General features: G+C 44.4%; 1 protein-coding gene across 3 annotated transcripts; it reads left to right on the top strand.

Moving 5' to 3' along the window:
- The first annotated feature begins 4,496 nt into the window (after window positions 1-4,496).
- Window positions 4,497-25,271, top strand: LOC131138209 (calcium-binding protein 8-like). 3 transcript variants are annotated; one of them, XM_078788003.1, is made up of 8 exons: window positions 4,508-4,663; window positions 4,748-4,941; window positions 10,950-11,074; window positions 15,651-15,794; window positions 17,986-18,098; window positions 22,130-22,283; window positions 23,892-24,101; window positions 24,147-25,271. In XM_078788003.1, exons 3-7 carry the CDS (start codon window positions 10,957-10,959, stop codon window positions 24,017-24,019), a joined length of 657 nt encoding a protein of 218 aa, XP_078644129.1. In that variant the 5' UTR covers window positions 4,508-4,663; window positions 4,748-4,941; window positions 10,950-10,956; the 3' UTR covers window positions 24,020-24,101; window positions 24,147-25,271. The 3 variants fall into 3 exon arrangements, with proteins under 3 accessions (XP_057942921.1, XP_078644128.1, XP_078644129.1); XM_078788002.1 differs by having other exon boundaries at window positions 4,501-4,941; window positions 23,892-24,083; XM_058086938.2 differs by lacking the exons at window positions 23,892-24,101; window positions 24,147-25,271 and adding an exon at window positions 22,785-23,465 and having other exon boundaries at window positions 4,497-4,941.
- The last annotated feature ends 365 nt before the right edge of the window (window positions 25,272-25,636 follow it).

The following is a 25,636-nucleotide window of genomic DNA, read 5'->3' as shown; positions in this document are numbered from 1 at the left end:
CTTATATGTTAGCACTTAAATCAGGAAGTAAGAACAATGAAAAGACCACAGGGGAGTTCTTTTGGGCATACATAGCATCAGAAGGTATATGCCTAGTGTGTTAGTGTGCGTGAGTGTGTGTGTACCCACCATGTCCATCATGGACGGGTGTCTCCAATAAGTCATTAGCACTTCCTTCCTTTTCCTGGGGTTTCCGTGGGGACGTTGCAGTAATTCCTCATTTTCTGCCGTTTGGACGCCGGCGGGGACAAAATGTGTCCAAGTTAGCGTGGCTAACGTCATTACAGGCTGTCACACACACTTTACATCAGCTCACTCTTTAAAGACGGTCTCTGTACGAGGTGCTCGCTGGAAAATGTGAAGAGATGGAACGCTCTTTGAAGTCGATTTGACCAAAACGTCTTAACTTCATGCTTGGGTGGGATGCTGAAGAGGGAAAAGACGGATCTGTATTTTTACTCTCCGTTAAACTACTTGACATGGCAGTGTCCGTATTGCTGCCATAGAGGATGTGGCAGCCATTTTGATATCTTTTATGTTGTAAAGAAGCGAAACCAACCAGGTAGATATGCAAATATGTTATATAAATGCGATAAAAAAATCACTTGTTTATCGTGGTTAATTGGGTCCAGACCAGACCATGATCAGTGAATAGAATAGAATATTTTTGAAGTTAGAGCATAGAAAAACAGCTTCTAAATACATTTTTTAACGTGATTAGAGCCTCTGGACATGAAATAACACCCCCATAGTCACCTTTACACTCATCTTTTTATTTTGACAACACAGTCAGGAGATCTGGAAGAGCTGGGTTATCCGTTTGTGTGGAGTTTGCATGTTCTCCCTGTGCATGCACAAATTTTCTCCGGGTACTCCGGTTTCCTCCCACATTCCAAAAACATGCTAGGTTAATTAGCCACTCCAAATTGTCCATAGGTATGAATGTGAGTGTGAATGGTTGTTTGTCTATATGTGCCCTGTGATTGGCCACCAGTCCAGGGTGTACGCCGCCTCTCGCCCAAAGTCAACTGGCATAGGCTCCAGCATACCCGCGTGACCCTAACAGAGAACAAGCAGCATAGAAAGTGTTTCATTGTATTTTTAGAATATGCCACAGCCCAACAAAAAACGAGCTCCGGGCTGAACATGGCTCCTGGACTGGATGTCGGACACGCCTTGAACTAACACGTTGATATCGAACAATGTGGATTGTCGTGGCCCGACTATAAACGCTACATTTGGGTTATTGGGTAGCCAGCACTGTCCAGCGTTCTACACTGCCCCCTACAGGACCGCAGTGAACATCATCTATTGTGATGCAAATGACAGAAGTTTGGCCTTTGTTTGGCCTTGGTGGAGGTCTCCTCTGTCTCCTTTACTGGCGGTGCTTACACATGCACCAGCAGCTGGCCGCACACACACACACACACACACACACACACACACACAAAGACACACACACTTTCCTTCCCAAAATGTGGAAATGAATCTAGTGGCTGTTGCATTATTCATGTGGTGCTGCAGACACAAACCTCTGAGGACAACTGCAACTTTTACCTCCATCTTGGCAGCATGCTGGATGTTTTACAAGGCAATTCTTTATTTGCATGCCACTGTATGTGTGTGGGTGTATTTGTTATACATTATACAATATTATAGCAACCACTACATTAGGTACACCATCTATGGTCGGTATCAGAGTGTTTGCACTCCATCATCCTGACAACTGATCCTAATATTTTGACCCTCATATCTCTGTAATAAAGTAGTCAATATGTAGTCAACTCTCGGCTGACGCTGCTGACGCTGCAGTTGACGGAATGCGAATGGTGGCAACATAGCTTGGTTGAGTGATGATGTTGCGTATTGTGAGAATTTTGTTTTAATTGTCTGAAATTAACTCTTATCTTCTCAAATGTGGCCTCCTTTCAAGATTGTTCTTTCCGTCATTTTACAAGTTCAACAATGTAGTTTTTTTTACTAGTATCTCATGTATTGTGGCAGAACAAATAACAGATGTCAGCGTTATGTTGTGGTAGAAAAGGGGAAAATTACAGAAAAATTAAATGTGTACGGCACTCGTTTTTCTGTGACGCTTATCCTCATGAGGGTCAAAGGTATGCTGGAGCCTATCCCACCAGTCTTCAGGTGAGAGCTGGGGTACACCCTGGACTGGTGGCCAGCCAATCACAGGGCACATATAGACAAACAACCATTCACACTCACATTCATACCTATGGACAATTTGGAGTCGCCAATTAACCTAGCATGTTTTTGGAATGTGGGAGGAAACCGGAGAACAAACACCACACAGTCTAGGCAAAAACCGAATCATACAAAATCTGTGGCGTTCAAATACCTAGGTTCCTGTACATCATATCTTTTGTAGCCTCTGTCATTGTTAAGGGTGCCGTCCAGTGTCGCTGTGCAGAAGTACGTTGGTAAACCTCACTCTCAGACATCTTGAAGGGCATCTTTTATGCTCATGACCCTTTGAATTGAGTCGTGGCCCCTATAGAGTAGATACACACAATAACCAGTACAGAAAATGTTTTAGATTTTCCAGAATCTGCACCTATTAAAGCTCTATTTCCTTTGAATTGTGCTTCCTGCCAAAACGGTATGTTTTAACTAATTCCACCCACAGCCCGGCTCCGGGCATGCCCACGCCACTGCGATTGGTGACATGCCCAAAGTGCTTAGAATGAACCATATAAGGAAGTCCGCCCCGGCGTGACATCACAAAGGGGCAGTTTTACCACGTCTTTTGAAACCGAGCATTTTAAGCCATCCCAAAGTTCTTTTCAAACGAGCAAACCTCATTATCTGAAACTTTGGCATAGTTTAACACGACAATGCAACATTTTAACTACATTTATAGGCCAGAAAAGTGATCTTTTAGCTAGATGGCTAGCGCTCTCCACTATAGTTCTGTGTAACTCTTCTGGTTGGACCAGGTGGGTTACATCAGTATTCACTAGGGTTGGGGGATATTTTGCATCCTAAAAGTACGCATTTGTAGGCTGCATGATGTCATCATGCTGCGCGAAGGCTATCCGAATTAGAAAGTCGGTCAAGGCTCCTTCAAATGTGGCCGACAAATGTGTCTGCATTCAAAACAACCTTTGTGGCCCCTCATATCCCAGCATTCTTTGCACGCTTCAATCCAGCCCTTAAAAAAAATCAACATTACGATGCAAAGCTCACAGATTAAGATTAAGCGTGAGTATTGATTAATGAATAAGTATTGATTTGTTTGTGTAAGCAGAGTTTGGTGTGCGCAGCTTTTGAATATAAAGTCATACATTTTTCTACAACGTAAAAAGACTTGACTTTGATGTTACTACCGTTATGTCAAGAAATAACACATTATGAACATAAATAGAACAAGATAGTCATAACTTGTGTACAACCAAATTCTGTATGTTCATTTTTATGAATGTGCTTGTGTTCATGTGATCTTGTGTTTACATTTCTCTTGCTGTCACTGTCCTGTGAACTGGTGCATGTCTCCACTGTCATCATCATCCATCCAGTGGGTGTGGAAGGATGATCTCCACTGCCACGTCACTAACCCTTTTCAAAGAACATACTCATACTCTTTCTCAATTATTCCAACACAAAAGGTGTTTTAAAGAACACAAATATTATAGTTTTAATATGCTAAAGCTAATCGTGACCAGGATGGAGCTGCAGGACTGCCACTCGTACATATGTGGTACCACCATGAAACACCATGAAACCTTCTCCTCCTTTGGCTTCTAGCACCTCATTATTATTTCACGTGCCCTCCAGCCTCACACCATACTATATGGCATCAAATAATACATACATATACATATATTTAGCTGTGAGCTGGAGATGAATCTGCAAATTGAGAGCCTTTCTTCTCTCTCTTGTAAAACCTACATTGAAAAAACTAATAACTGGATGCAGCTGAACTACCCAGAATGCCATGGGGCATTTGAAAATTATTACATGAATTTTAAGTTATGTGTAACGTTTACTTCACCCATGAAGTAGTAGTGATTGATTTATGATTTATGCGTTAACCTGCTGTGGATTTGTTGTGGCTTTTAACCCAGTGTGGCACCCAAGTCAAAAAGTTTGGCCACCCCTGTTCTGTACTAAAAGTGTGTGAACATACGTACGCTATGTGCATACATGATATATGTAGTACATGCACGCATGCATTATGTATGAACACACATACATGATGTATGAACACATGTATGTGATGTATGAGATGTCACAATGAACCTGGGGCCAATTAAAGACACAATAAGTAATGTTTGTAATTGCCATGAGGAAACACTTTCAAGTGGTCCATATATCATAATCAGTGCGTGCGTGGAGGAGTGTGTGTGGGGGTTGCATCAAACAGTTATATATGATACCCTCCACTTCCACCCACCCACACACAGCAGATGTCATGTAGTGAAGTGACAGCATCAATCTCTCTCTCTCTCTTTCTCACATACACACATAACTATTTCTCACCTCCAGAGCCCACTTTCCTCCTCGCAGGACAGGAGACATATAAATGGGTTAAGTGTAAGGGCGGGAAAGACCTCCCTCTCTCTCGCTTTTCTCTCTCTCTCTTTGCTGGTTCTCCGTAGCAGCCTGGACTCGAACCAACGGCGCGTGTGGATGTGTCCACAAGGTACGGAACATTTGAAGATTCAAAGATTTGACGCTGCCATGACTGACACGTGAACCACTTGATTGATTGCTGTCACGTGGTCAGGTGACAGGCGGGTGAGTCCCGCGGACAGGGCGAGTGGAATCGAACTCAACCGGAGCGGACCGATGCGGACGGACTGAGAGCACCTCCATCATCCGCGACGCGCCCTCAAGCCTTCCCGCCAGCCGGCGCAGAGCACACCGAGCCGGGGGCGACTCTCTCGGACGGGGGGGGGGGCCCGGTGACTCCACACGCAGGTAAGGTGCGACACCCCCGGAATGGATGCACCTGTTGTCATCAAGATACATTTTGGGGGCGTGGGTGTGCGCGAGTTGGCGCATTTTAACATTCATTGATTATGATATTAAAATAATAATAATAACACATTTGTAATGGTAATAGTAGGCTATCAATTGATGGTGATAATAATTGATGATCATGTAAACTGTGAATGTAGGCCCAGAGATGAATGACAGCATTATGTCGTCATGCGCCCTGCATGTGTGGGCTTGATTGCTGTCATAGGACACGTGCACACTGCCGGTAATTATTCTTAATTATTATTAAGATATATTCTTTATTCTTATACCTAATTATACTACTTGATTGTATCCTCATTCATCTCCTTGTGCATACTCCCATTGACGCTATGATGCTCACTGCTGTCACATCATCGTGTCCTGCTGTTGCGTCCTTCCTCGTTAAAGGCCAAGGTCAACAATGTCTCGCCCTCGGGTCACGTGTTGAAGTATGATGCGGTGACCCCACTTGACCCAAGACTGCGGAACACCTTGTCCAGTCTTGAATGACACTCACACCAAAGTGGAGTAGTTTGGATCCAGTTGTTGTTTGGCACAGAGTTGAATAGAAAGAGTCTGTTCCAGGGTCAAACTGTGGCAATCATGAAAGCGTTATTCAGTGCAGTACTGGTAATGTTTTAAGTTTTTAGCATTTGTGTTAGGGCTGATATCAAAAACAAGCAAATCGTTCATATCGTTATAGAGTAGATTTGATGCGGCGCGTGTTTCAAGATGGCGCCACTTGGGTGCAAGCTAGTTATGGCAGCTCTGAGTTTTCTGTGGTGTTTTTTTTGTATGTGTGTGTTTAATAGTGCTTTATTTCATGAATTTATTTATTCACTATTGTTTTTTGGTGCCGTACAGACCCCTTAAGCAGCTATGGATGTTCATTTTGTTATGTTCGTAACCTGCCGCTTGCTCCATTGTTTACACACACAAGCAGCTGTTAGCTTTGAGCACCCCTTAGCTACGAAGACGGTATGAAGACGGTATCAACCATGTCTAGCGTCTGTTGTCATGGGGAACGTGAGATGGAAGCGCTAACGGTGCTAACCCGGCTGCCGAGGCTAATGTGACTGCAGCATGATTGCACTGAAGGTTGAATTCTATTGAAGTGAATATAACATTTTACTTCAGCTGCTATTTTTCTGTAAGATTCCTTACATTTTAATAAAACTTTGCGATATGAGTTTTGGTTCATATCGCCCAGCCCTAATTTGTGTCATAGAAGTCTAAAAAGGAGTAAACCATCGTTAGTGGTATAGCATGTTAACATTGCTAACAAGTTAGCATCAGCTGACGCTGGCGTCGTACCGCTTTAAATGAGTCGACTTACTTCACTCAACTTCCTCCTCTTCTCTTAACCCTTTTGGAACAAGCCGTGCCGAAGAAAAAGTGAATTCTTGTGGAGGGTCGCTTGCATCGTGCATGATGATGGTATGGACTCTCACGTTCTTTAGAGATTTAGTGGTTCGCGCGCAGACCTCACAGCTAGGAGACTCAAGTTCAATTCCACCCTCGGCCATCTCTGTGTGGAGTTTGCATGTTCTCCCCGTGCATGCGTGGGTTTTCTCCAGGTACTCCGGTTTCCTCCCACATTCCAAAAACATGCTAGGTTAATTGGCCACTCCAAATTGTCCATAGTTATGAATGTGAGTGTGAATGGTTGTTTGGCTGGCCACCAGTCCAGGATGTACCCTGCCTCTCGCTCGAAGACAGCTGGGATAGGCTCCAGCACCCCCTTGTGAGGATAAGCGGTAGAAAATGAATGAATGATGATTTTGCCACATGCTGTGTCTCTGAACAAGCGACAGTCCAGCTGTGGGTAAAAAAGAGGTTTGTTGCTGAAAAAGAGCACGAAGCGGTGGAATGGTGGGCGAAGGTGACCTGAGCGGGAATCAAACAGTGACCTTGGAGCACAGATGGCTGAGGTAATTGGATGATTTTTGTAATTGGTTTACTCAGAAATGCAATAAAAAGCCTTTGTAGGGAATGTTTGCTGCATCCGCTCAGGACCGATGGAAGCCTTTATCCAAGACATATTTCATGTTGATCTGCAATTGTCTCCGATGCTGTCTTGTCATGAGGCTCAGTGCCTGGAATGGGAGTGAGGAGGTTGTTGCCGTAGTCACCCCACAGCAGCTTTTCCTCCCCATGGGGAGGTTCAGCCAAGTCAGGAAGAAACACCATTTTCCACTTTTGGCTCAATCTGTGCCACTCTGTCATCACTCCCCCGCCCCCCCCACCTACCCAGCTGCCCACCCACCTCCCATGCAACTACATCCAGCACTCCCCCCTTCACTTCTCAGTCTCCCGCATCCTTCCTCTTTCAAGCACTCCCGACCCCCACGCCCCCCTCATGTGCACCTTTCATCCCTCGCGCCCCCCCAATACACTCCCATGCTTTAAATGTCACAGAAGCCACGCTGTAAGATGTCTGATGTGCTGTTTCAGCATGGATGTGTGTGTGGCGAGGGATTAGGAGCCATATGATATGTTTAATTAATTTCTGCACTCGTTAAAGAAGTGTGTTGACTTGAGAGGCAGCCTACTGCATCTTATGAGCATAACTTTAATGTTCTTTATGGCCCGCTCTCACTGGATGCTTCATTAGGCATCACTTCTAACCACAGCCAATACTTTTGATTGACTTGTGGTGGCGATGAGGAAGGTCGGACGCAGTCCTCAGGTCACGTGTGGAGAACCAGACCAGATGGGAAGCGCTCGCAAGGTGGAGGCAGGGTCAAAGAGGGCGGGGAAAAACATATGAAAGAGTTTGCATCTTAGCAGGGACTCGTGTTGCCATGGTGACCTGCATGGGAATCTTTAATGTCCAGGTGGGACGATGGGAGCCGAACCAGGAACAGATGGACTAAAGAATACATTTACACACACAACACTCAGCCGTGCACGGGCTTTGTTGGCCAGACGGTCTTGTTCACACCTGGCCACATGACCAAAGAAGAACAGTCCCGAGATGCTCGACCTTTGTGCCGTTTTTGTCTCTCTCCTCCTTGTCCTGCTTCCAGCATTCCTCCACTGGATCTATGTCCAACATGATAGAAGCAGACAGGAAGAGGATGGAAGGACGAGGAGAAAGAAAAAGATTGATACAATGAATTTCTATGTAGCGGGAAAAGCTCAGTGCAGACTGACATCTTAGTAAAAGTACACTTGTCAAGTTGAACATGCCTTGACATCACTTTGTTTGATGATCTGAAGCACAGTGACAAAAAATAAGAAATCAGGGAGGGGAGAATACATTTTCACACCATGTATATGTTTACCCATGCCACAAATAAGTACTGTCTCCAAGTCAGAACCCTCATACTTTTATGTGAAGACAAAACTCAAGCCAATTGTTAAAGATTGTTTTGGGATTTTTCCCACCATTCAAAATCCTTATGTGAAACATGAACACGTTTCTTTCCCGTTTCTGTGCTTTCTAGCACGAGAAAACAAGTTACCATTATGGGAAAATAAATATTTCCGTTATGGGAAATATGCATTTTGACGGCAAAGCCCGCACAAGAAAAACCCAGCAGTGTTCCATTTACATAACGGACTTCTATATCACCCAAGCTACAGTGATTGTTATTGTTATTGTTGCAGCTAACACACCGCTTCGCTAGCCGTTCGTGTCAGCATCACCCGCAGACGGAGGGGTGGATACATAGCTCTCAATTTAGCTACAAAGGTCTGGAGCGCACATCTTGTGCTGGAAGACACAGCCATCACAAGGAGAGCGAACATCATAAGCATTGTCGCAGTATCTATACTTCTGTTATTGACGGAATTAGCGTGGATGTTTATCAATGCGCCGAGGAAGGACGTTTTGGTAATGTTTTAAACCATCAAAATACGACAAGATACTGCAACTATTGCATCTTATCATCAGTGTACCTGTTCTGCGTGATCACAGCATGTACATAAACCGATAAAATGTTATAAGAGGGTTTTTCTTTTGAGGAAATCATAGTCTAAATAGGTGTGTCCCCATTATAAGCTAGCTCATATTAACTTGTTTTCTGGCGTTATAATGCATAGAAAAAGGAAATAAATATATGTTCATGTTTCACATAAGGATTGTGAATGACGGGCACAATTCCCCCCTTTAAGCCTCAGCTTAATGTGTGATTAGATAGATACTATAGATAGAGAGATGCTTGAATGTTTCACAAAAACCCAACAATCATGATTGTGATTAATCATGATTATCATAATTATAATCACAGAGTAGATATGTAATTAACTTGATTACATTTTTTAATCGAGAGGGTGTAAGGGAGTACAGGAAGAGGAGGGAGAAGACGTAAAGAAATTGAAGTAAAGCCGGGAGAAAAGGGTGTAAAGAAAAGGAGAAAACGTCACTTTTTGATCCTTTCATGTAGGCTCTTCCTATCATTGTGAAGCAGAATTCACCCAGCCTTGGATGGTTCAGCCACTAATAGGGAACATGAGACTGGCTCGTTTCACCCTACTGATGATGTGCTGTTGCAATAGCCCTAAGTCACGAGGAGAGAAGAAGAGAGAGAGAAAACATGTAAACAAGGAGAGGAAGAAGGGGGACTAAAGGGATATGAAGAAGCGAGGAAAAGAGAAGGTGAAAGAAGAAGAGGAGAAAAACACTGATCTTGGCCTCAAAGGTCCCATGGGAGTGACTTAAAACCACCAAGAGGTCCAAGTCCAGAGGAAGGTATGGTAGTGTGCGTCTTTCCTTCTCCCACTCAGGAAGTAGCCACTATCCAGTCAGCTCATTGCATAGTGCCCAGCGCTACCTCTTTACTCATACCTTTGCCATGCAGCATTTAGGGCGTCACAAGGTCATTCGTGCCGTGCTGGACTTGAGTATGATTCCCCCATCCCTTTACAGGTCCCCACTGGTCTACACTAACTCATACCTTGGCCCGTTTGTTTGTTCCATCACTTTTTCCTGCTGTTTTTCTGCAATTTCCCTGATTTTGTGGACTTATTTAATTCTTTTTTGAGCAAGTCGTTCTGATTATTTTGTGCAAGGTGGCGGCTGTCATTAATTACTCACGAGAATTAAATCACACCTTTTTATTACGTTCACTAATGTAGTCTCGGAAGAACAAATATGCTTTTGGATCATTTTGAGTCCTATTTTATTTCTATGATGAAATGTGTCGGCTGCACGGTGTTCGAGTGGTTAGCATGCAGGCCACACAATCAGGAGATTGGTTTCCTCCCAAATTCCAAAAACATGCATGTTAGGTTAATTGGTGACTCTAAATTATCCATAGGTATGAATGTGGGGTCTTTTGTGACCTTTTGGATGAATGAATATGAGTGTGAATGGTTGTTTGTGCCCTGTGATTGGCTGGCCACCAGTCCAGGGTGTACCCCGCCTCTCACCCCAAGACAGCTGGGATAGGCTCCGTGACCCTAGCATAAAAATGAAGTGATGAAATGATGAATTGATGAAATGTGTCATGTGTCATTTACAACCTGCAATCAGGCCGGGCCCTGTCCCACCAAGAGGGGGAGCGTGTTGTGCCTGGGCACGGGTCAGTATGCTCAAGGGCACTTCCATCAGAATTCATTGAATTTGACCTTCACTTTTTTGTCCACACACGATGGCTACGGTTTAAGTCCCATCTTAATTGAATCCCAAATTGGAAGTGTAGCAATCATGATGAAGTAGTATCCCAAGTACAAAAATACACCGTGGTGATTGATATATTGGAAACAATATAAAGGAAATCTTCAGGATGAAATATTTCTCGTCTTTGTCGTCTGAGTGGTGGAGCTTAGACTGCAGCATGTAGGACTTTGGTGCAGTGTTTGCCACAGCATCTTTTTGGGTCTCCACTGAATTCGGATGTGCTTATTTGTCATTAGCATGTCAGCACTAATGGCTTCATGAGTTGGCAAGGAACAATGTTGTCCTCTGTTGTCATGGTCTGCTCTCTAACATCAGTGTGTGTGTGTGTGTGTGTGTGCAGGAGGAAGATGCCATTCCATCATGTGCGTGCGGGTCTTCTCTATCCAGACAACTACCTGACCAGCTCGTTAACAGAAGGTTCTGAAGCCTTCCAGCTCACCAGCATCTCCACGGAGGAGCTCGGAGGTCGGTTCTTCTTGTTTCACGCCTCCTTTCCATTCATCCTATTTAGTGCCAGTGTCAGTGCCTGACTTGTGGTCACCAGTAAGCGTTATTGATGGTATTGATTGTGGCATCACCAAGTCAGCCATTCTGCCTGCTGGGAAATGTACCAAAGCGTAATGAGTCTACTGATGATGGCGAGATTGTCACCACGCTGACAAATGAAGCATGCACTTCAAACAGGAACGACATCATGTCGTTAGCTGTCAGCACAGGCGATTAACTCCATTACTTTCACTTTCATCTCTGAGATAGAAATGTCAGTGTCTGAATACTGACAGATGATGTCACCGAACAAAGACTATTGCTGTGACTTAATTGGCGCACTTCTTTTAAAGGGGACCTATTGTGTTTTTCCACTTTTCTGACCTGTAAATGTAGTTAGAATGTTGTATTCTCGTGTTAAACCATGCCAAAGTTTCAGATAATAAGGTTTGGGCATTTGGAAGTGAGCCCTGATAGAAGTTTGGGATGGCTCAAATCACTCCGTTTCAACAGGCGTGGTAAAACTGCCCCTTTGTGATGTCACAGAGGGACAGACTTCCTTATGTGGTTCATAGTTAGGAAGCACTTTGGGTCTGTGACCAATCACAATGAAGGGGGTGGAATAAATTAAAACAGACCGTTTTGGAAGGAAGCACAAATCAAAGGAAATACAGCCGGAATAGGTGCAGATTCTGGAAAATCTAAAAGATCTAAAAATTGGAATTGGGTGCGTTCACACTGAGATATATGACAAAACCTGGTTCACTGTCAGTACCTGAATGTTGCACTCAATTCAAAATGGTGAGTGCACAGTGCTGGACACTGGCTATTAATATTAACGACACTAAATGAATGGAAGAGTATAGTACAGCATGGAGCAGAAAGTCCGCCATGATGGTAAGCAAGAGAGCAAGGCGGACAACAGCGTACAATGTATCAGCTAAACATGGATATTATAAAATAAAGTTATATGATGCGTGTAGAGACTTCATGGTGGACGAGTGGTTAGCGTGCAGACCATACAGCTAGTGTTTGATTCCTGTGTGTAGTGTGTGTGGGTTGTACAGGTATATCCTGTATACAAATGTGCAAAAATCCATTGTACTCTAGAAATATGACCTACATGGACACTATCGGTCAAAAGTTTTCGAACACTGCAATGTCTCCGGAGGAATAACCTACATTTTGAAAAGTTAAGATGGTCTGTCTCTCTTCCATTGTTAATATCACTTTGTCTTTCCATTTTAGTAACAACAAATGACTTTCTCTTGTACTGTGTAATGCTGCTCAGCTGATGTTCACAAGGCTATAGTATCAAAGTGTTCTCCAAATGCTGTTTTTATGCGGACAGAGGAGATAGTAAGTACTCCAAAATTTGAAAATGTGGCCTGCCAACCTCCATTTCTGGACAACTGCTTTAAATTGTGGGCCCATTTTGTAGTACCTGAAACAGCTTTGGTATAATTCTAAGATACACATACACAACCTCTGGCAAAAAACAACAGCAGCAGTATGACAGAAATGTTTTTTTTTTTATTTGACTTTTTTCTTCTTTACAGTGTTTCTTACCAAAACTTACCAATTAAGATGTATAGCCTAAATTATCATCACCAACTTGACACAAATTCACACAGAGAAACAGAGTAGCTTAAAGGTAAATTGTGTGAGTCTTGTCCAATGTCCTGTTTATTTACAACAACCAGTGTTATAAAGCTAGAACATTTTTATGACACGTACCTATCTTTGTTTGTGACGAACTTGGAAAATGACAAATCTAATCTGAGCATTGTGCCCTGGACATGCTTACAATGCAATGTTTCTGGATTCTGCTCACCATCATGGCGGCCAACTACTATGGCATACTATGGAAGTGGATGCAGTCCTCTTCATTTCTAGTGTCCTCGCTTGCCATCCTCAATAGTCGCCATATTGGCTACGTAGCAGAAGGGTAGGGATTAACTGGGACAAAATGACAACAAATCAGACGCTGGATCTTATTTTTTTGCAAAACAATATTATACCACCAATTAGGTTTGCGGTTGTGATTAAAAAACAATAAGGTGTGTATATATATATATATATATATATATATATATATATATATATATAATATACACAATAGTGCGTGTCTCTCAGCATTCACACTAGTAAGCGTTGGTCGCTGCAGCATGACAGCAAACGTCATTATCTTTCTTACATAAGCTTCCTTTTCTCCACACAGACAAACAAAGCCTATTCCCACTACAGGAAGCACACGTGTCTCCAGTATGAAGCAGCTAATCCAACGTTTGTTTGTCTTTACACTTGTGACCAAGCCACTGTTATCAAGCATCACTTTGTCGTTTAATCCTCCTCCCTTGCGCACGTTGCAACTTTTCACACCGGTGTGGGTCAAGGTCGTCATGAAGGGCTTTGTAGTGTATCGCCAGACAGACCGAAGCAATGCGCGGCCACACGGTGATGGGGGAGATTTAAACTGTCAGCGTGTGAACCCTCCAAATCCCACTTCACTGAGGTTGTGAAGGTTCTTCAAGGATCATCTCAACTTCTTAATCATTCCATGTAGGAGCGCCACTCTCCTCTTTAAGGCATTTCATCAATCACAGCGTGTGCGTTCCCTCATAACACACACACACACACACACACACACACAGTTACTTTAGGGAGCTGCTCATTCAACGTGCACTCTTCACTCACTGCTGCATACAAATAAATCTTACTTTGTTTGGAGAGACCGCACACTCACCCGCCTTCCACATCCTCACTTTATCGTACAAGGAACGGACAAAGGATTAGAGGGAAGGAGGAGGTAGGAGCCATTCAAGGATCTTTTTTAGGGAGGCTCACCTGTCAGTCAACAATGTACCTTGCAGTTAGCACGTCAATTAAACAACAATAACTAGTGAAACACTTTTATTCACCACAAAATGTTTTTAATGTGCTAATTTGATGAATGGAGGTTCACTTTGCAATTGATAGAATTATTATTAAACAGCATGAAGCCAGTCAGTCAAAGTGTCTGTGAGCATTACTCAATTTAACATACTAACGCAGTCTGGGCATGTCATGGTTTGGAAAAAGCTTTGGGACTCCAGCCAACCACAGTGAGAGTCATTATCCACAAACGATGAAAACGTGGAACAGTGGTGAACCTTCCCAGGAGTGGACAGCCATCCAAAATGATCCCAAGAGCACAGCGACCACTCATCCAAGAGGTCACAAAACAGCAGCACCCCGCAACAGCGTCCAAAGAATTGCCTCAGTTAAGGTTCATGACTCCACCATAAGAAAGACACTGGACAAAAACGGCGTGCATGGCAGAGTTCCAAGACCAAAACACATTAAGGCTCGTCTCAATTTTGCCAGATAACATCTGGATGATCCCCAAGACCTTTGGGAAAATACTTTGCGGTGTGACGACACAAAAGTTGAACTTTTTGGTCAATTGGTGTTAAAGTAACACTGCATTTCATAAAAAGAACATCATATCAAGAGTAAAATATGGTGGCGGTAGTGTGATGGTTTGGGGTTGTTTTGCACCCAGTTGGTGACCTGAAGCTGAAACCAACTCGGGTTCTGCAGCAGGACAATGATCCAAAACACACCAGCAAGTCCACCTCTGAACGGCTGAAGAAAAACCAAATGAAGACTTTGGAGTGGACTAGTCAAAGTCCTGAATGACCTTAAGAAGGTGCTTCAATGTGGCTGAATGACAACAATTCTGCAAAGATGAGTGGGACAAAATTCCTGGAAGAGACTCATTGCAAGTTATCGCAAACGCTTGATTGCAGTTGTTGCTGCTAAGGGTGGCCCAACCGGTTATTTTGTCATTTGAAGCCTTTACTGTTTTTAATATATATCTGTAAATGTTGAATAATAAATGATTTTTGCCTGTGTCCAGACTTCCTGACATCTTTGGTGTTTTTATGTGTGCTTCCTGTAAGAATATGAATGGCCTGAGGGATGGAGGTGGGCCGTGAGAGCCCAGGCGTTGTCAGGAGCGCAGAGGCACGTCACCTCTCAGGCAGCTGACAGGGCAAAGACGCTCCTCAGGGAATGAACTTTTCCTCATAGAAAGGAGCAGCCAGTCGGGATGGGAATGTTAATCACATCCAACCTGTGGGAGATCAACATGAATTTGATGTATAATTCTTTGTTCCATTTGGGGCAAGGATTAGGATTTGGCTCAGGGAGACGACCTGTTGCTCCTCCATGGAAGGAGTGCTGGAATTATTCCTTCTCTTCTTACTGCAGGGGTGTCCAAAGTGCAGGTTTGGGACTATTTCCTGGCCTTAATTACATTTGATCAAAGTGGATGCCCCACGTCCCTCAATTTTTCTTTCTGATGGCCCTTGGAAAAAGTTTGGACACCCCTACCTTACTGTGAGCATCAATTCTATCTCCTTTCTGTCTCAGAGCAGAGTGATTGACAGGTATTCAGTGTGGAAAATGACAGCTATTTCTGGAGAGATTGGGCGCATCATAATTGGTGTTTTTTTTGGGGGGGGTACCTGTGTGTTTGTGACATTATTGTGTATCTGTGTGTGTCTGGCAGAGATCCGTGAGGCGTTCCGTGTTTTGGACCGTGACGGGAATGGCTTCATCTCTAAGCAGGAGCTAGGAATGGCCATGCGCTCGCTGGGTTACATGCCCAGTGAGGTGGAGTTGGCCATCATCATGCAGAGGCTGGACATGGATGGTGAGGCTGCACCGACACACACAAACACACACACACACACACACAAATTGACAGTCTGTGAATGACGCACAAACACATTCGTTTGATGCCAGCCTGCTTTAAGAGCTAACCATGGCTGTGTCGCAAATGTAATACTTCCGATAAGTGTACTTTCCAAAAACATGCTAGGTTAATTAGCCACTCCAAATTGTCCATAGGTATGAATGTGAGTGTGAATGGTTGTTTGTCTATATGTGCACTGTGATTGGCTGGCCACCAGTCCAGGGTGTACCCCGCCTCTCACCCGAAGTCAGCTGGGATAGGCTCCAGCACCCCCGCCACCCTCGTGAGGATAAGCGGTAGAAAATGAATGAATGACAAAAGTTGCCTCTTTTCACGATCATTTGGACTTGATTCAAGACTGTTTTTGCAGTGTTTTGCCTCTCATGGCAGAGGGCATGGGTTCAATTCCCAGCCAGGTTTGCGTCAGGAAGGGCATCTGTCTCAAAACGAAGCCAAAACCATTCATGCAATTGACTCGCTGTGGTAACCCCTGACAGGGAAAAAATTACAAAGTGCTGTCCTAAATCCGTTACCGTTATTATGCACATACGGGAAATGAACGTCGTAATCTTAACCCGACGCTTTACACACAACAGAGATTAAAAATATACATTTCTTATGATTTGTTCTCATTTGCATGTACCCCCTGCTTCAAATGGTGGGGAGATGACTCCATTACTTTTTCTTTGATAGTCCCTCCCCTTCTGCTGTGTTGCCAAGCTGGCGACTATTGAGGGTGGATGTGCCCAGCGCTGCACTCAGTAATTCAGCACAGAATCAAAACAGAACACTTTTTTTTCCTATGGAAGGACGGCAGTGACAAGCACCTTCCAGCTCACACATAACCCCACTTCTTTAGGATGAAGCGAGGATAGCTTTGTTTTTTATTGTTCAAGGTACAAGAATAATGATGTCACTCTTACAGGATGTCGGAAGTCATAGTGTATAATAAAGGTTTTTGCAACATATGTATTATAGTTGACTTGCTGACAAACAGAAACTGGCAGGATTATTTAAATACAGTTCAATGGACAGATATTAATATTATGTTATCATTATTCATTTATTTAATTGACTGCACGTCACTATAGCACATAAAAAAAAGTTTTAGTACGTACGTTGCCCCGCCCACACTTACATTTAAAGCTGATGTTAAACCTTGACATCTCAAAGTGTCGGCTGTGCACTTAACTTCATCTATTCATGAATGGAACGCGAGCCTCTGTTTATGCCAGACTGCATTTTGCAAATGTCACAGTCAAGATAAAGCGTTGCCTTTTAAGAGTGGAGAGTACTAACATTAGCATACAATCTAACAACAACCTCCTGATTCCTGCATGCTTGCTGCCGTACGGTGACGTACGGTGACATATTGTGCGTCGGTGGTTCCAACTGAACTTTAGAGATGTATTTTTAACAAAAATGATGTTGGGGTTCAAAATTGTTCGACCTGATGAGCGTCCAATTATAATGACTTTTCTCTTCACAGGACGATAGCAGCTAGTGACCACATTTGACTACATTAATTTATGTACACTTTAATAAGTATACGGACTACATGAGTTCATATTGCTGTCATGTGGACATTATTTCAAGTTAGTCCCTCCCCTTCGTGGCCAAGAGGGTGATATTTGTGGGGTTATGCTGGAGCCTATCACAGCTGTCTTCGGGCGAGAGGCGTGGGTACGCCCTGGGCTGGTGGCCAGCCAATCACAGGGCACATATAGACAAACAACCATTCACACTCACATTCATACCTATGGATAATTTGGAGTCGTCAATTAAGCTAGCATGTTTTTGGAATGTGGGAGGAAACCGGAGAAAACCCACGCATGCACAAGGAGAATGTACAAACTCCACACAGAATGGAACCCAGGTCTTCCCAGTCTCCTGACAGTGTGGCCAACAGTCAAAAATTAGTGCAAGTCGGGAAATGTGCCAGTTTAGACACAGACACGGTTTCTTTCATGCTAATTGTTGCTTCAATGTTAAGACATGGGCACCTTACACACGCCTTATGGTTTGTCACAGATGAGAGAACCTCCATCTGTTGATCTTTCTGCAGGGCACCTTCTCACTTTCTGGGAAAGGAAAATCTTAGTAGCTGATGTTTTGCTCTGTGTGTGTGTGTGTGTGTGTGTGTGTGTAGGGGACGGTCAGGTGGACTTTGAGGAGTTTATGACGATACTGGGGCCCAAGCTGCTGTCATCCGACAACAGAGAAGGTTTCCTTGGCAACACCATCGACAACATCTTCTGGCAGGTGATGATAATGTCGCTGGTGCCGTCTCCATGTTGATCATCCCGCTCACGCTCACGCTCTCCTCTGCCTCGCCCGCCCGTTGTGCATGTTGCAATCAGAGCAAATCTTTAAACGCAGCCTAGTTTCTGCAGTGCACACATACGTACTCACACACACACACACACACACACACACAGGCACACTACCTGCTTCCTGTGCTCCCTGATAAGAACAAAGACTTCTTCCTCTCCATGGAAAACAAGTCTGCTGAGTTTTAAGTCAGTTCCCTTGTGGGAGTGTGTGTGTGTGTGTGTGTGTGTGTGTTTTGGTGCACGTGTGACGTCCTCCCTCCACCTGAGCTGTTGATGCGTCTCAGGCTCTCTCCTCATCTACATGCTGGCCAACACGCCGTCTTCGTCCTTCAACATCGTGGCATCCCTCTCTCAAGTCCCAATGGCGGAGAACAGGCGTAGACGAGGACATCTCGTGTCAGCTTGCAAACACGAAAACACGTCCACATTGATGTCCCTCATCTTGATGTTGACGTTGAACCATGGTCCGCTCGCGGCTTTGAAGGCGTGTGTGGAGATAAGTGAGCATGCGGCGGGTGGGGTGGCCCACATCGAGATACTTGGATGTGAACTAAGACTCCGTGAGGGCTGTTGAAGGTCACAAGCACCTTCTTTTGCTGTGAGCTGTTCCACAGCTGGAGGAGGGAGGTTAATTAATTCACAGTTAATTGCCTCCAGACCGCGATAAATGAATTTCTAGGATTCAATATTAATAAACGGAATATTTTCATAGTTAGAGCATAGAAAACCTTTAAAATATGTATTTTTGCCATGATTAGAGCCCTCTAAACATGAACTAACACCCCCTTAGTCGACTTTACACTTTCACCATGTAATGGCCACAGAAGTCCATCAGCAGAGGTAGTGGGCTCCGTAAGCGGGTCCCTATATTACAAGACTCAGCTGTAGGAAAACTGCTGTCATGGTCAAAGTACAGGGGAACATTTACAGGAGTTGTAGACATGCCACGTACACGGGGAAGAAGTAAAAAAAGACAAGAATGTACCACTTCCACATGGACTGGGAGGATACCAATCACGAAACTGCAATGAACATTAATTAATACAGTTTTGAAAAAAACGCAACAGAGCGAGGGAGCCATGTTCAAACTCCTGGGAAGGTTCACCACAGTTCTGTGTTTATGCCATTTGTGGATAATGTCTCTCGCTGTAGTTTGCTGGAGTCCCAAAGCTTTTTCACACCACTGTATATTACTGTATACAGTATGTGTCTATTACATGCCCAGACTTTTGGGATACAGTATACACAAAAAGATTAAAAGTTGTGTCTGGTCAGACCACAGAGTATTTTCCCAAAGGTTTTGGGGATCATCAAGATGTTTTCTGGCACAATTGAGACAAGCCTTAATGTTCTTTTTGTTCCCCTGTCCACCAGAGGCAGCTGAATGAGGCAGCTGAATGAATCATTGCAGCACCCTGGCAGCCATGCCAGTGAAAAGCTTTGCTGCATGGGAAGAAATGCATCATGGAAACTGATGCTGATGCTGATGCTTTTCCCACTTTTCTGACCTATAAATGTAGTTACAATGTTGTATTCTCGTGTTAAACGATGCCAACGTTTCAGATTTAAACAATTTGTAGTCGTTCTCAAGTAAAGGAGATGCCGCAATATTAGAACATGACCATGAATTAGCCACACCCCTTTTATTTATACACTGGAAATTACGATACTTTTTCAAGAGAAGAGAACCTCCAGTAGCACGTTGGTGGGTTCCACGTAAGAAAGAAGCCAGCAAACCCTGTGTCTTCCACCGCTGGCGAAGGGTGGTCATCTCGTCTGATGAATTTATTTGTTTTTGGGTTATTTGCATTTACTTACATTATCTACCGTTTGACTCAAAAATCCCCATACCCTGTCAAGTGTTCTTCAAATTTGACCGTGCTATCCCTGAGAGACATTTGTCTTGGTATGTTTTACACGGTGCAAAATTTCTATCATTCATTCATTCATTCATTTTCTACCGCTTTTTCCTCACTCTCATCAATTTTAGGTAAGTTCCACGTGGCAGACATGATTGTTTTGGCTTTGGCAGGCCGGCACAGTGTGAAGGAAAGGAAAGTGAGACACATCACACCCGTGTGTGACTGTTGACGCTTTAGTGGTGTAGTAAAAAGTGCACTTTGAAGTGTCAGAAAGACAACACACTCCATCAACACTGTATTTGAGTGACTGGGTCTCAGGAGGGGCTGCACGGTTAGCGCGCGGGCCACACAGCGAGGAGACCCAATTTCGATTCCACCCTCGGCCATCCCTGTGTGGAGTTTGCATGTTCTCCCCGTGCATGCGTGGGTTTTCTCCGGGTACTCCGGTTTCCTCCCACATTCCAAAAACATGCTAGGTTAATTGGTGACTCCAAATGTGAGTGTGAATGGTTGTTTGTCTATATGTGCCCTGTGATTGGCTGGCGACCAGTCCAGGGTGTACCCCGTCTCTCGCCCGACAACAGCTGGGATAGGCTCCAGCATACCCGCGACCCTCGCGAGGATAAGCGGCAGAAAATGAATGAATGAATGAAATGTCTCACGGGGTAGAGCTCAGAAGCCAGAAGGTTGGGGGTTTGATCCTTGCGCCCTCCACCCACTCACTGTTGTGTCCCTGGGTAAGCACTCCACCCACCTCGCCCCCAGTGCTGTCCAAAAGCACCATAGATGTAGTTTTTGGAAGTTGTATTTCTTCGGATTTTTAAAGGATGGAGTTGACATCCACTTCAAGTTTTTTGTGTCGTTCCCAGAAACTTGATGCTGTTGCTCTCAGATTGGATTCGACTTGACTCGTGCATCTTTGACTCTGTGTGTGTGTGTGGTGAGATAAGCACGAAACTTTTCACTGGTTCTATTTGTTTTCCCCTCTGGGCCCCTTGAGGAGATCCAGACATGAGCTTTGAAGAATTCCTGACTCAAGTTGTCTCATTCTGCTGACAGTCTGACAATCTGATGAGAAAAACAAGTGATCCCGGCTGCCAATGAAGCCTGCATACATCCTGGTATCCATACGATTGGCTTTGCACACCTAACGTCTGAATCAATGAGACATTTGGGGCCTTTTGATCCATGAGTTTTCTAGGCGCTAGAAACGGTAACCGTGGCGACGGATGCAGGAAGCAGAATGGAGCATCCAGTGACAGGCTGGTCTCAGTGGTCTTCATCTGCTCAGACAAGCGATGGTGTCCAAGTACTACCGTCAAAAATATGGTGCCTCTGTCAGAGACATTTGGTGGACGCCTCGTCTAAAAGGCAGCAGCATACGAGCACGTTCTGAGCGCGCTCAGTGGAACAGCTTGATGTCCTTCAGGATGGTGGTGATGGCTCCTCTTGGTCCATCTCTTCCATCTGTCTTTTATAATACCTCCACCAAGGCTGATGTCATGTGTGATGAAATAGTCCGTGCCTGGACTGTCACCTGGTGTAATGATGGGGACATCCTTGGAAAAATACTTTTATTAAGACAAACAAACACATAAATCCTGCTAACGGGAACATAATCTCCTTGGCTGAGATCATAAATTTCAAGTGTAAATCACCTGGGTGGCTTTTTTGGAACAAACTATGTGCTTCTATTGTCCACACTGAGTACCTGCTGCGTGAGTACCTGCTGCTCCTACTGAGTCCTCACACACACACACACACACACACACACACACACACACACTGCAGCTTACTCAGTGAAAAGTGACAAGCAAAGTCACCCCGTGTGCATGAATGTGTGTGTGTGTGTGTGTGTGTGTGCACGTTAAACACACTTCCTGATTGTGTTTGCTGTCAAGCTGTCTTGGAGGTTACTGATGGGGGACAGCGTCGCAGTCATCCTGCTTACACCTGCTGGCCACTTCATTAGGGACACCACCTAATCAATAATTCAGCCTTGACCTCATTGCATCTTCAGATTACAGATACGGTGTGTGTGTGTGTGTGTGTTGTACGTGCACTGACCTGCGTGCACCGTGTGCCCCCCCCCCCGCAGTTTGACATGCAGCAGCTGTCCCTGGACGAGCTGAAGCAGGTGCTCTTTCACGCCTTCCGCGACCACCTGACAATGAAGGACATTGAGAACATCATCATCACGGAGGAGGAGAGCCTCAATGAGACCTCAGGGAACTGTCCCGAGTACGAGGGAGGTGAGGGGGCCTTCATTTCTCACAATACAACTTACTACTAATACACTCCTTTATGTGCCTGTTCCATGTACACATCATAGAGAGATGTTAGTATACTTTAGTGAGGTACTTTACTGTATAATTAGATATTACACTAACACAGCTAAGAAGTGTGATTGGTTGTTTTGTTCAGACAAATAGTTTAGCATAAATTCACTCATATTGGACTGCTTTTACCATCGTTATTGCACAAATTGTATTACAATACGCCAAATATGGCCCGCCAGGGGCAAAACAGTGGTTAGCTTAGCATGAAATCTTGCCACGCTGACATTGTTTATATAGCTTAGCATGAAGGTTGTCCACATCTAGGATGTTTCTGTAGTTGTGTGAGCTGAACAGTCTAACTTATGGCCGTGATGTTTTGTGTCAAGATGATCCGTATAGTGGAATGGCATTCCCTTAAAAGTGAATTATAAATGTTCAGACAAATGTTAAGCCGGATGACGGGTCTTTGTTCAGGAAATGAAGTGGAAAAGTGTCACAGCCCGTTACCCACAATCCTTTGAACGTCAGACAAGAAGCCGCTCATGACTATCTTGGTCCTGGTGGTGTTCCCGACATGTCAGGACAGCGTGAATCTTGCATGTGTTTAAAATGTACTCTCTGCTTATTTCTACCGCTCAGTCAAATGTGAGCCGTTGTTGCTTCCAACTTGTCTGTTCTGAAATATTCATTTCGTCAACGTGACAAAGATTCATGAAGGGGCGGAGGAGCTTGAGGACATACTCAAGGAAATACATGAGGACACACACAGGGAGACACGTGAGGTCACACACAGGTAGACATGTGAGGACACACACAGGAGGACATTAAAATACACACACAGGGAGACATATAAGGAGACTCATACAAAGAGAAGGCTGAAGACACACAAGGAAACCCACACATGGAGACACATGAGGACGTACATGAGGACTCATACAAAGAGACATCCATCCATCCATCCATTTTCTGTATCGCTTATCCTCACGAGGGTCGCGGGCATGCTGGAGCCTATCCCAGCTGTCTTTGGGCGAGAGGCGGGGTACACCCTGGACTGGTGGCCAGCCAATCACAGGGCACATATAGACAAACAACCATTCACACTCACATTCATACCTATGGACAATTTGGAGTCGCTAATTAACCTAGCATGTTTTTGGAATGTGGGAGGAAACCGGAGTACCCGGAGAAAACCCACGCATGCACGGGGACAACATGCAAACTCCACACAGAGATGCCAAGCGGGGAATCAACACATGAGGACACACATAAGAAAATACCCAAGGAGACACATGAGGGATGATGGACCTCTTGTTTGGTTCTGGTCTAGATTCTGGTCCTGTGATGTTTTTAGTAAAAAAGAAGCCAGCCTCCTTCCTTGATGCTTGCTTCCATTCCGTGGCGGTCCACTGCCGCTGATCCCGTTAGATCCAGAACTCGGAACCAGCTTGACTTATCGATGACACTCGGGTTGTAGAGAAGAGACACCTCTGTCTTGTCACGGATCACACTTTGTGTTCATATTGCATCATCTTTCATTAAGTCAGGTATGTCTTACGTCCTTGTGTGCCGGTTGTCCCTCAGTGCATCCCATGAAGAAGAACCGTCAGACGTGCGTCAGGAAAAGTCTCATCTGCGCCTTCGCCATCGCGTTCATCATCAGCGTCATGCTGATTGCAGCCAATCAGATGCTGCGCAATGGCATGGAGTAAACACTCGTGAGCACTGTGAGCACCGGGACACATGGACCACATGGACCACATGGACCACATGGACCACATGGACCACATGGACCACATGGACCACATGGACCACATGGACCACATGGACCACATGGACACTAATGAACCAGGACGGAGGCTGTTGGACCACAATGGACCAGGATGGACCTAGATGGAGCAGAACATGTCATTCTTTGTTTTGATTTGAATGAGGAGAGATGTTCATTTGAGGATGTCACCTTTTCAACTGACTGGACTCACTGAGAACTGGAAAAGAATTCAATTTTTCTAAACTAAGAAGAATGGATTTTATTTTGCTGACTACCCTTTAAATTACTTTTCTATTTATTGACAACACTGATCAGGTGCTTGGAGCCATTCCTCATCTTCTTGTCAGTGAACACTCATTATGGATCCTCTCCTGTCCTACATGGAGCACAACTTGTCCCCAAGTCTGGTAGAAGAAGAAGAAGAAGGAGGAGGAGGAGGAGAGGAGTGTGTGATGGTGAAAGGAGGACAGAGGCGAGGACTGACGCTGGGAAAACATCTCATTGTCATTCCACCAGTGTGCTAAATGTAGGTCACACAGTAGCATGCTAGCACACTAAACACCCCTCACTATTGTACTGTATATAAGATATTTATAGATGATATTTATATATATCATACGAATGTATTATGTAACCGCATAATAACAACAGAATGTATGAAGGCCATTGTTAGATTAGGGATGTGCGGAGGAGGCTGCCCCCTAGTGGCCCCTATGAAAACTGCAGCCATGTTTGAACAGGTGCTGAGGTGACGGATAAAAGACGTCGGACAAATAGAAGTGATCATTTTAGCAAACAGGGTCATGACCTCATAGAGTGGAACCTCCTACACTGCTTGATTTCCAGGTTGATCCCATTTTAATACATTTTTCCCACTGAAAATAATGTGAATAAAAATCCCATGTTGTAGTTTGAGGTGTTATAACACGTTCATGAAATGTACAGGCAATGTTTTAACATTCTTAAGTGTCATACAAGAAGTTAAACTGGCACCCTCCTTCTCTGGGACAACTCCAAAAAACTCAAAGAAAAAAGCAAAAGTTCATATTCTTGCATGAGGACGTTTTGTTCAACATTCGAGGCATTTTTACACCTCTCACAATAAGTGAAGCTAATTAGGGCTCTATGGCTATCATCATTTAATATTTGGCATCACTGAATGTAAAAACGAGGGTTAATTACTCGTCCTTGTCTCTGAAATTGTACCACTTTAGGGGCGTTCCACTTGGTGGTTCCACTGTAATAATAACACCTAGTTCACAGGCGAATGAATGAGTCCATATTGATCATATCGATGTACTATAGTTGGTGTAAATGCATGATGTCATCCTTTTTGTGACGCGAGAGTGGGCGAGAGGGCATTGTGCTGAATATGCAAGGTCACGTGATCACGGCTTTTGATGCTTCTTCAGCACCGTCTTGTTACCCCCCCCCCCCCCCCTCGTCATCGTCACTTGCTTGGCGACTCGTGCACGCGCGCCTCACGGGACGGTATGTAGATTTCATCACATGACCACACAAGCGCGGCATGCTGCTTTGAAGAAGAGAAGGAAAAGAG

Source organism: Doryrhamphus excisus, linkage group LG21 (genome assembly GCF_037039965.1).
Source record: "Doryrhamphus excisus strain RoL-2023G ecotype Guam linkage group LG21, RoL_Dexc_Guam_v1.1, whole genome shotgun sequence".
In the NCBI taxonomy this organism is placed as follows: Eukaryota; Metazoa; Chordata; class Actinopteri; order Syngnathiformes; family Syngnathidae; genus Doryrhamphus; species Doryrhamphus excisus.
This window is presented reverse-complemented; position numbering and strand designations above follow the sequence as displayed.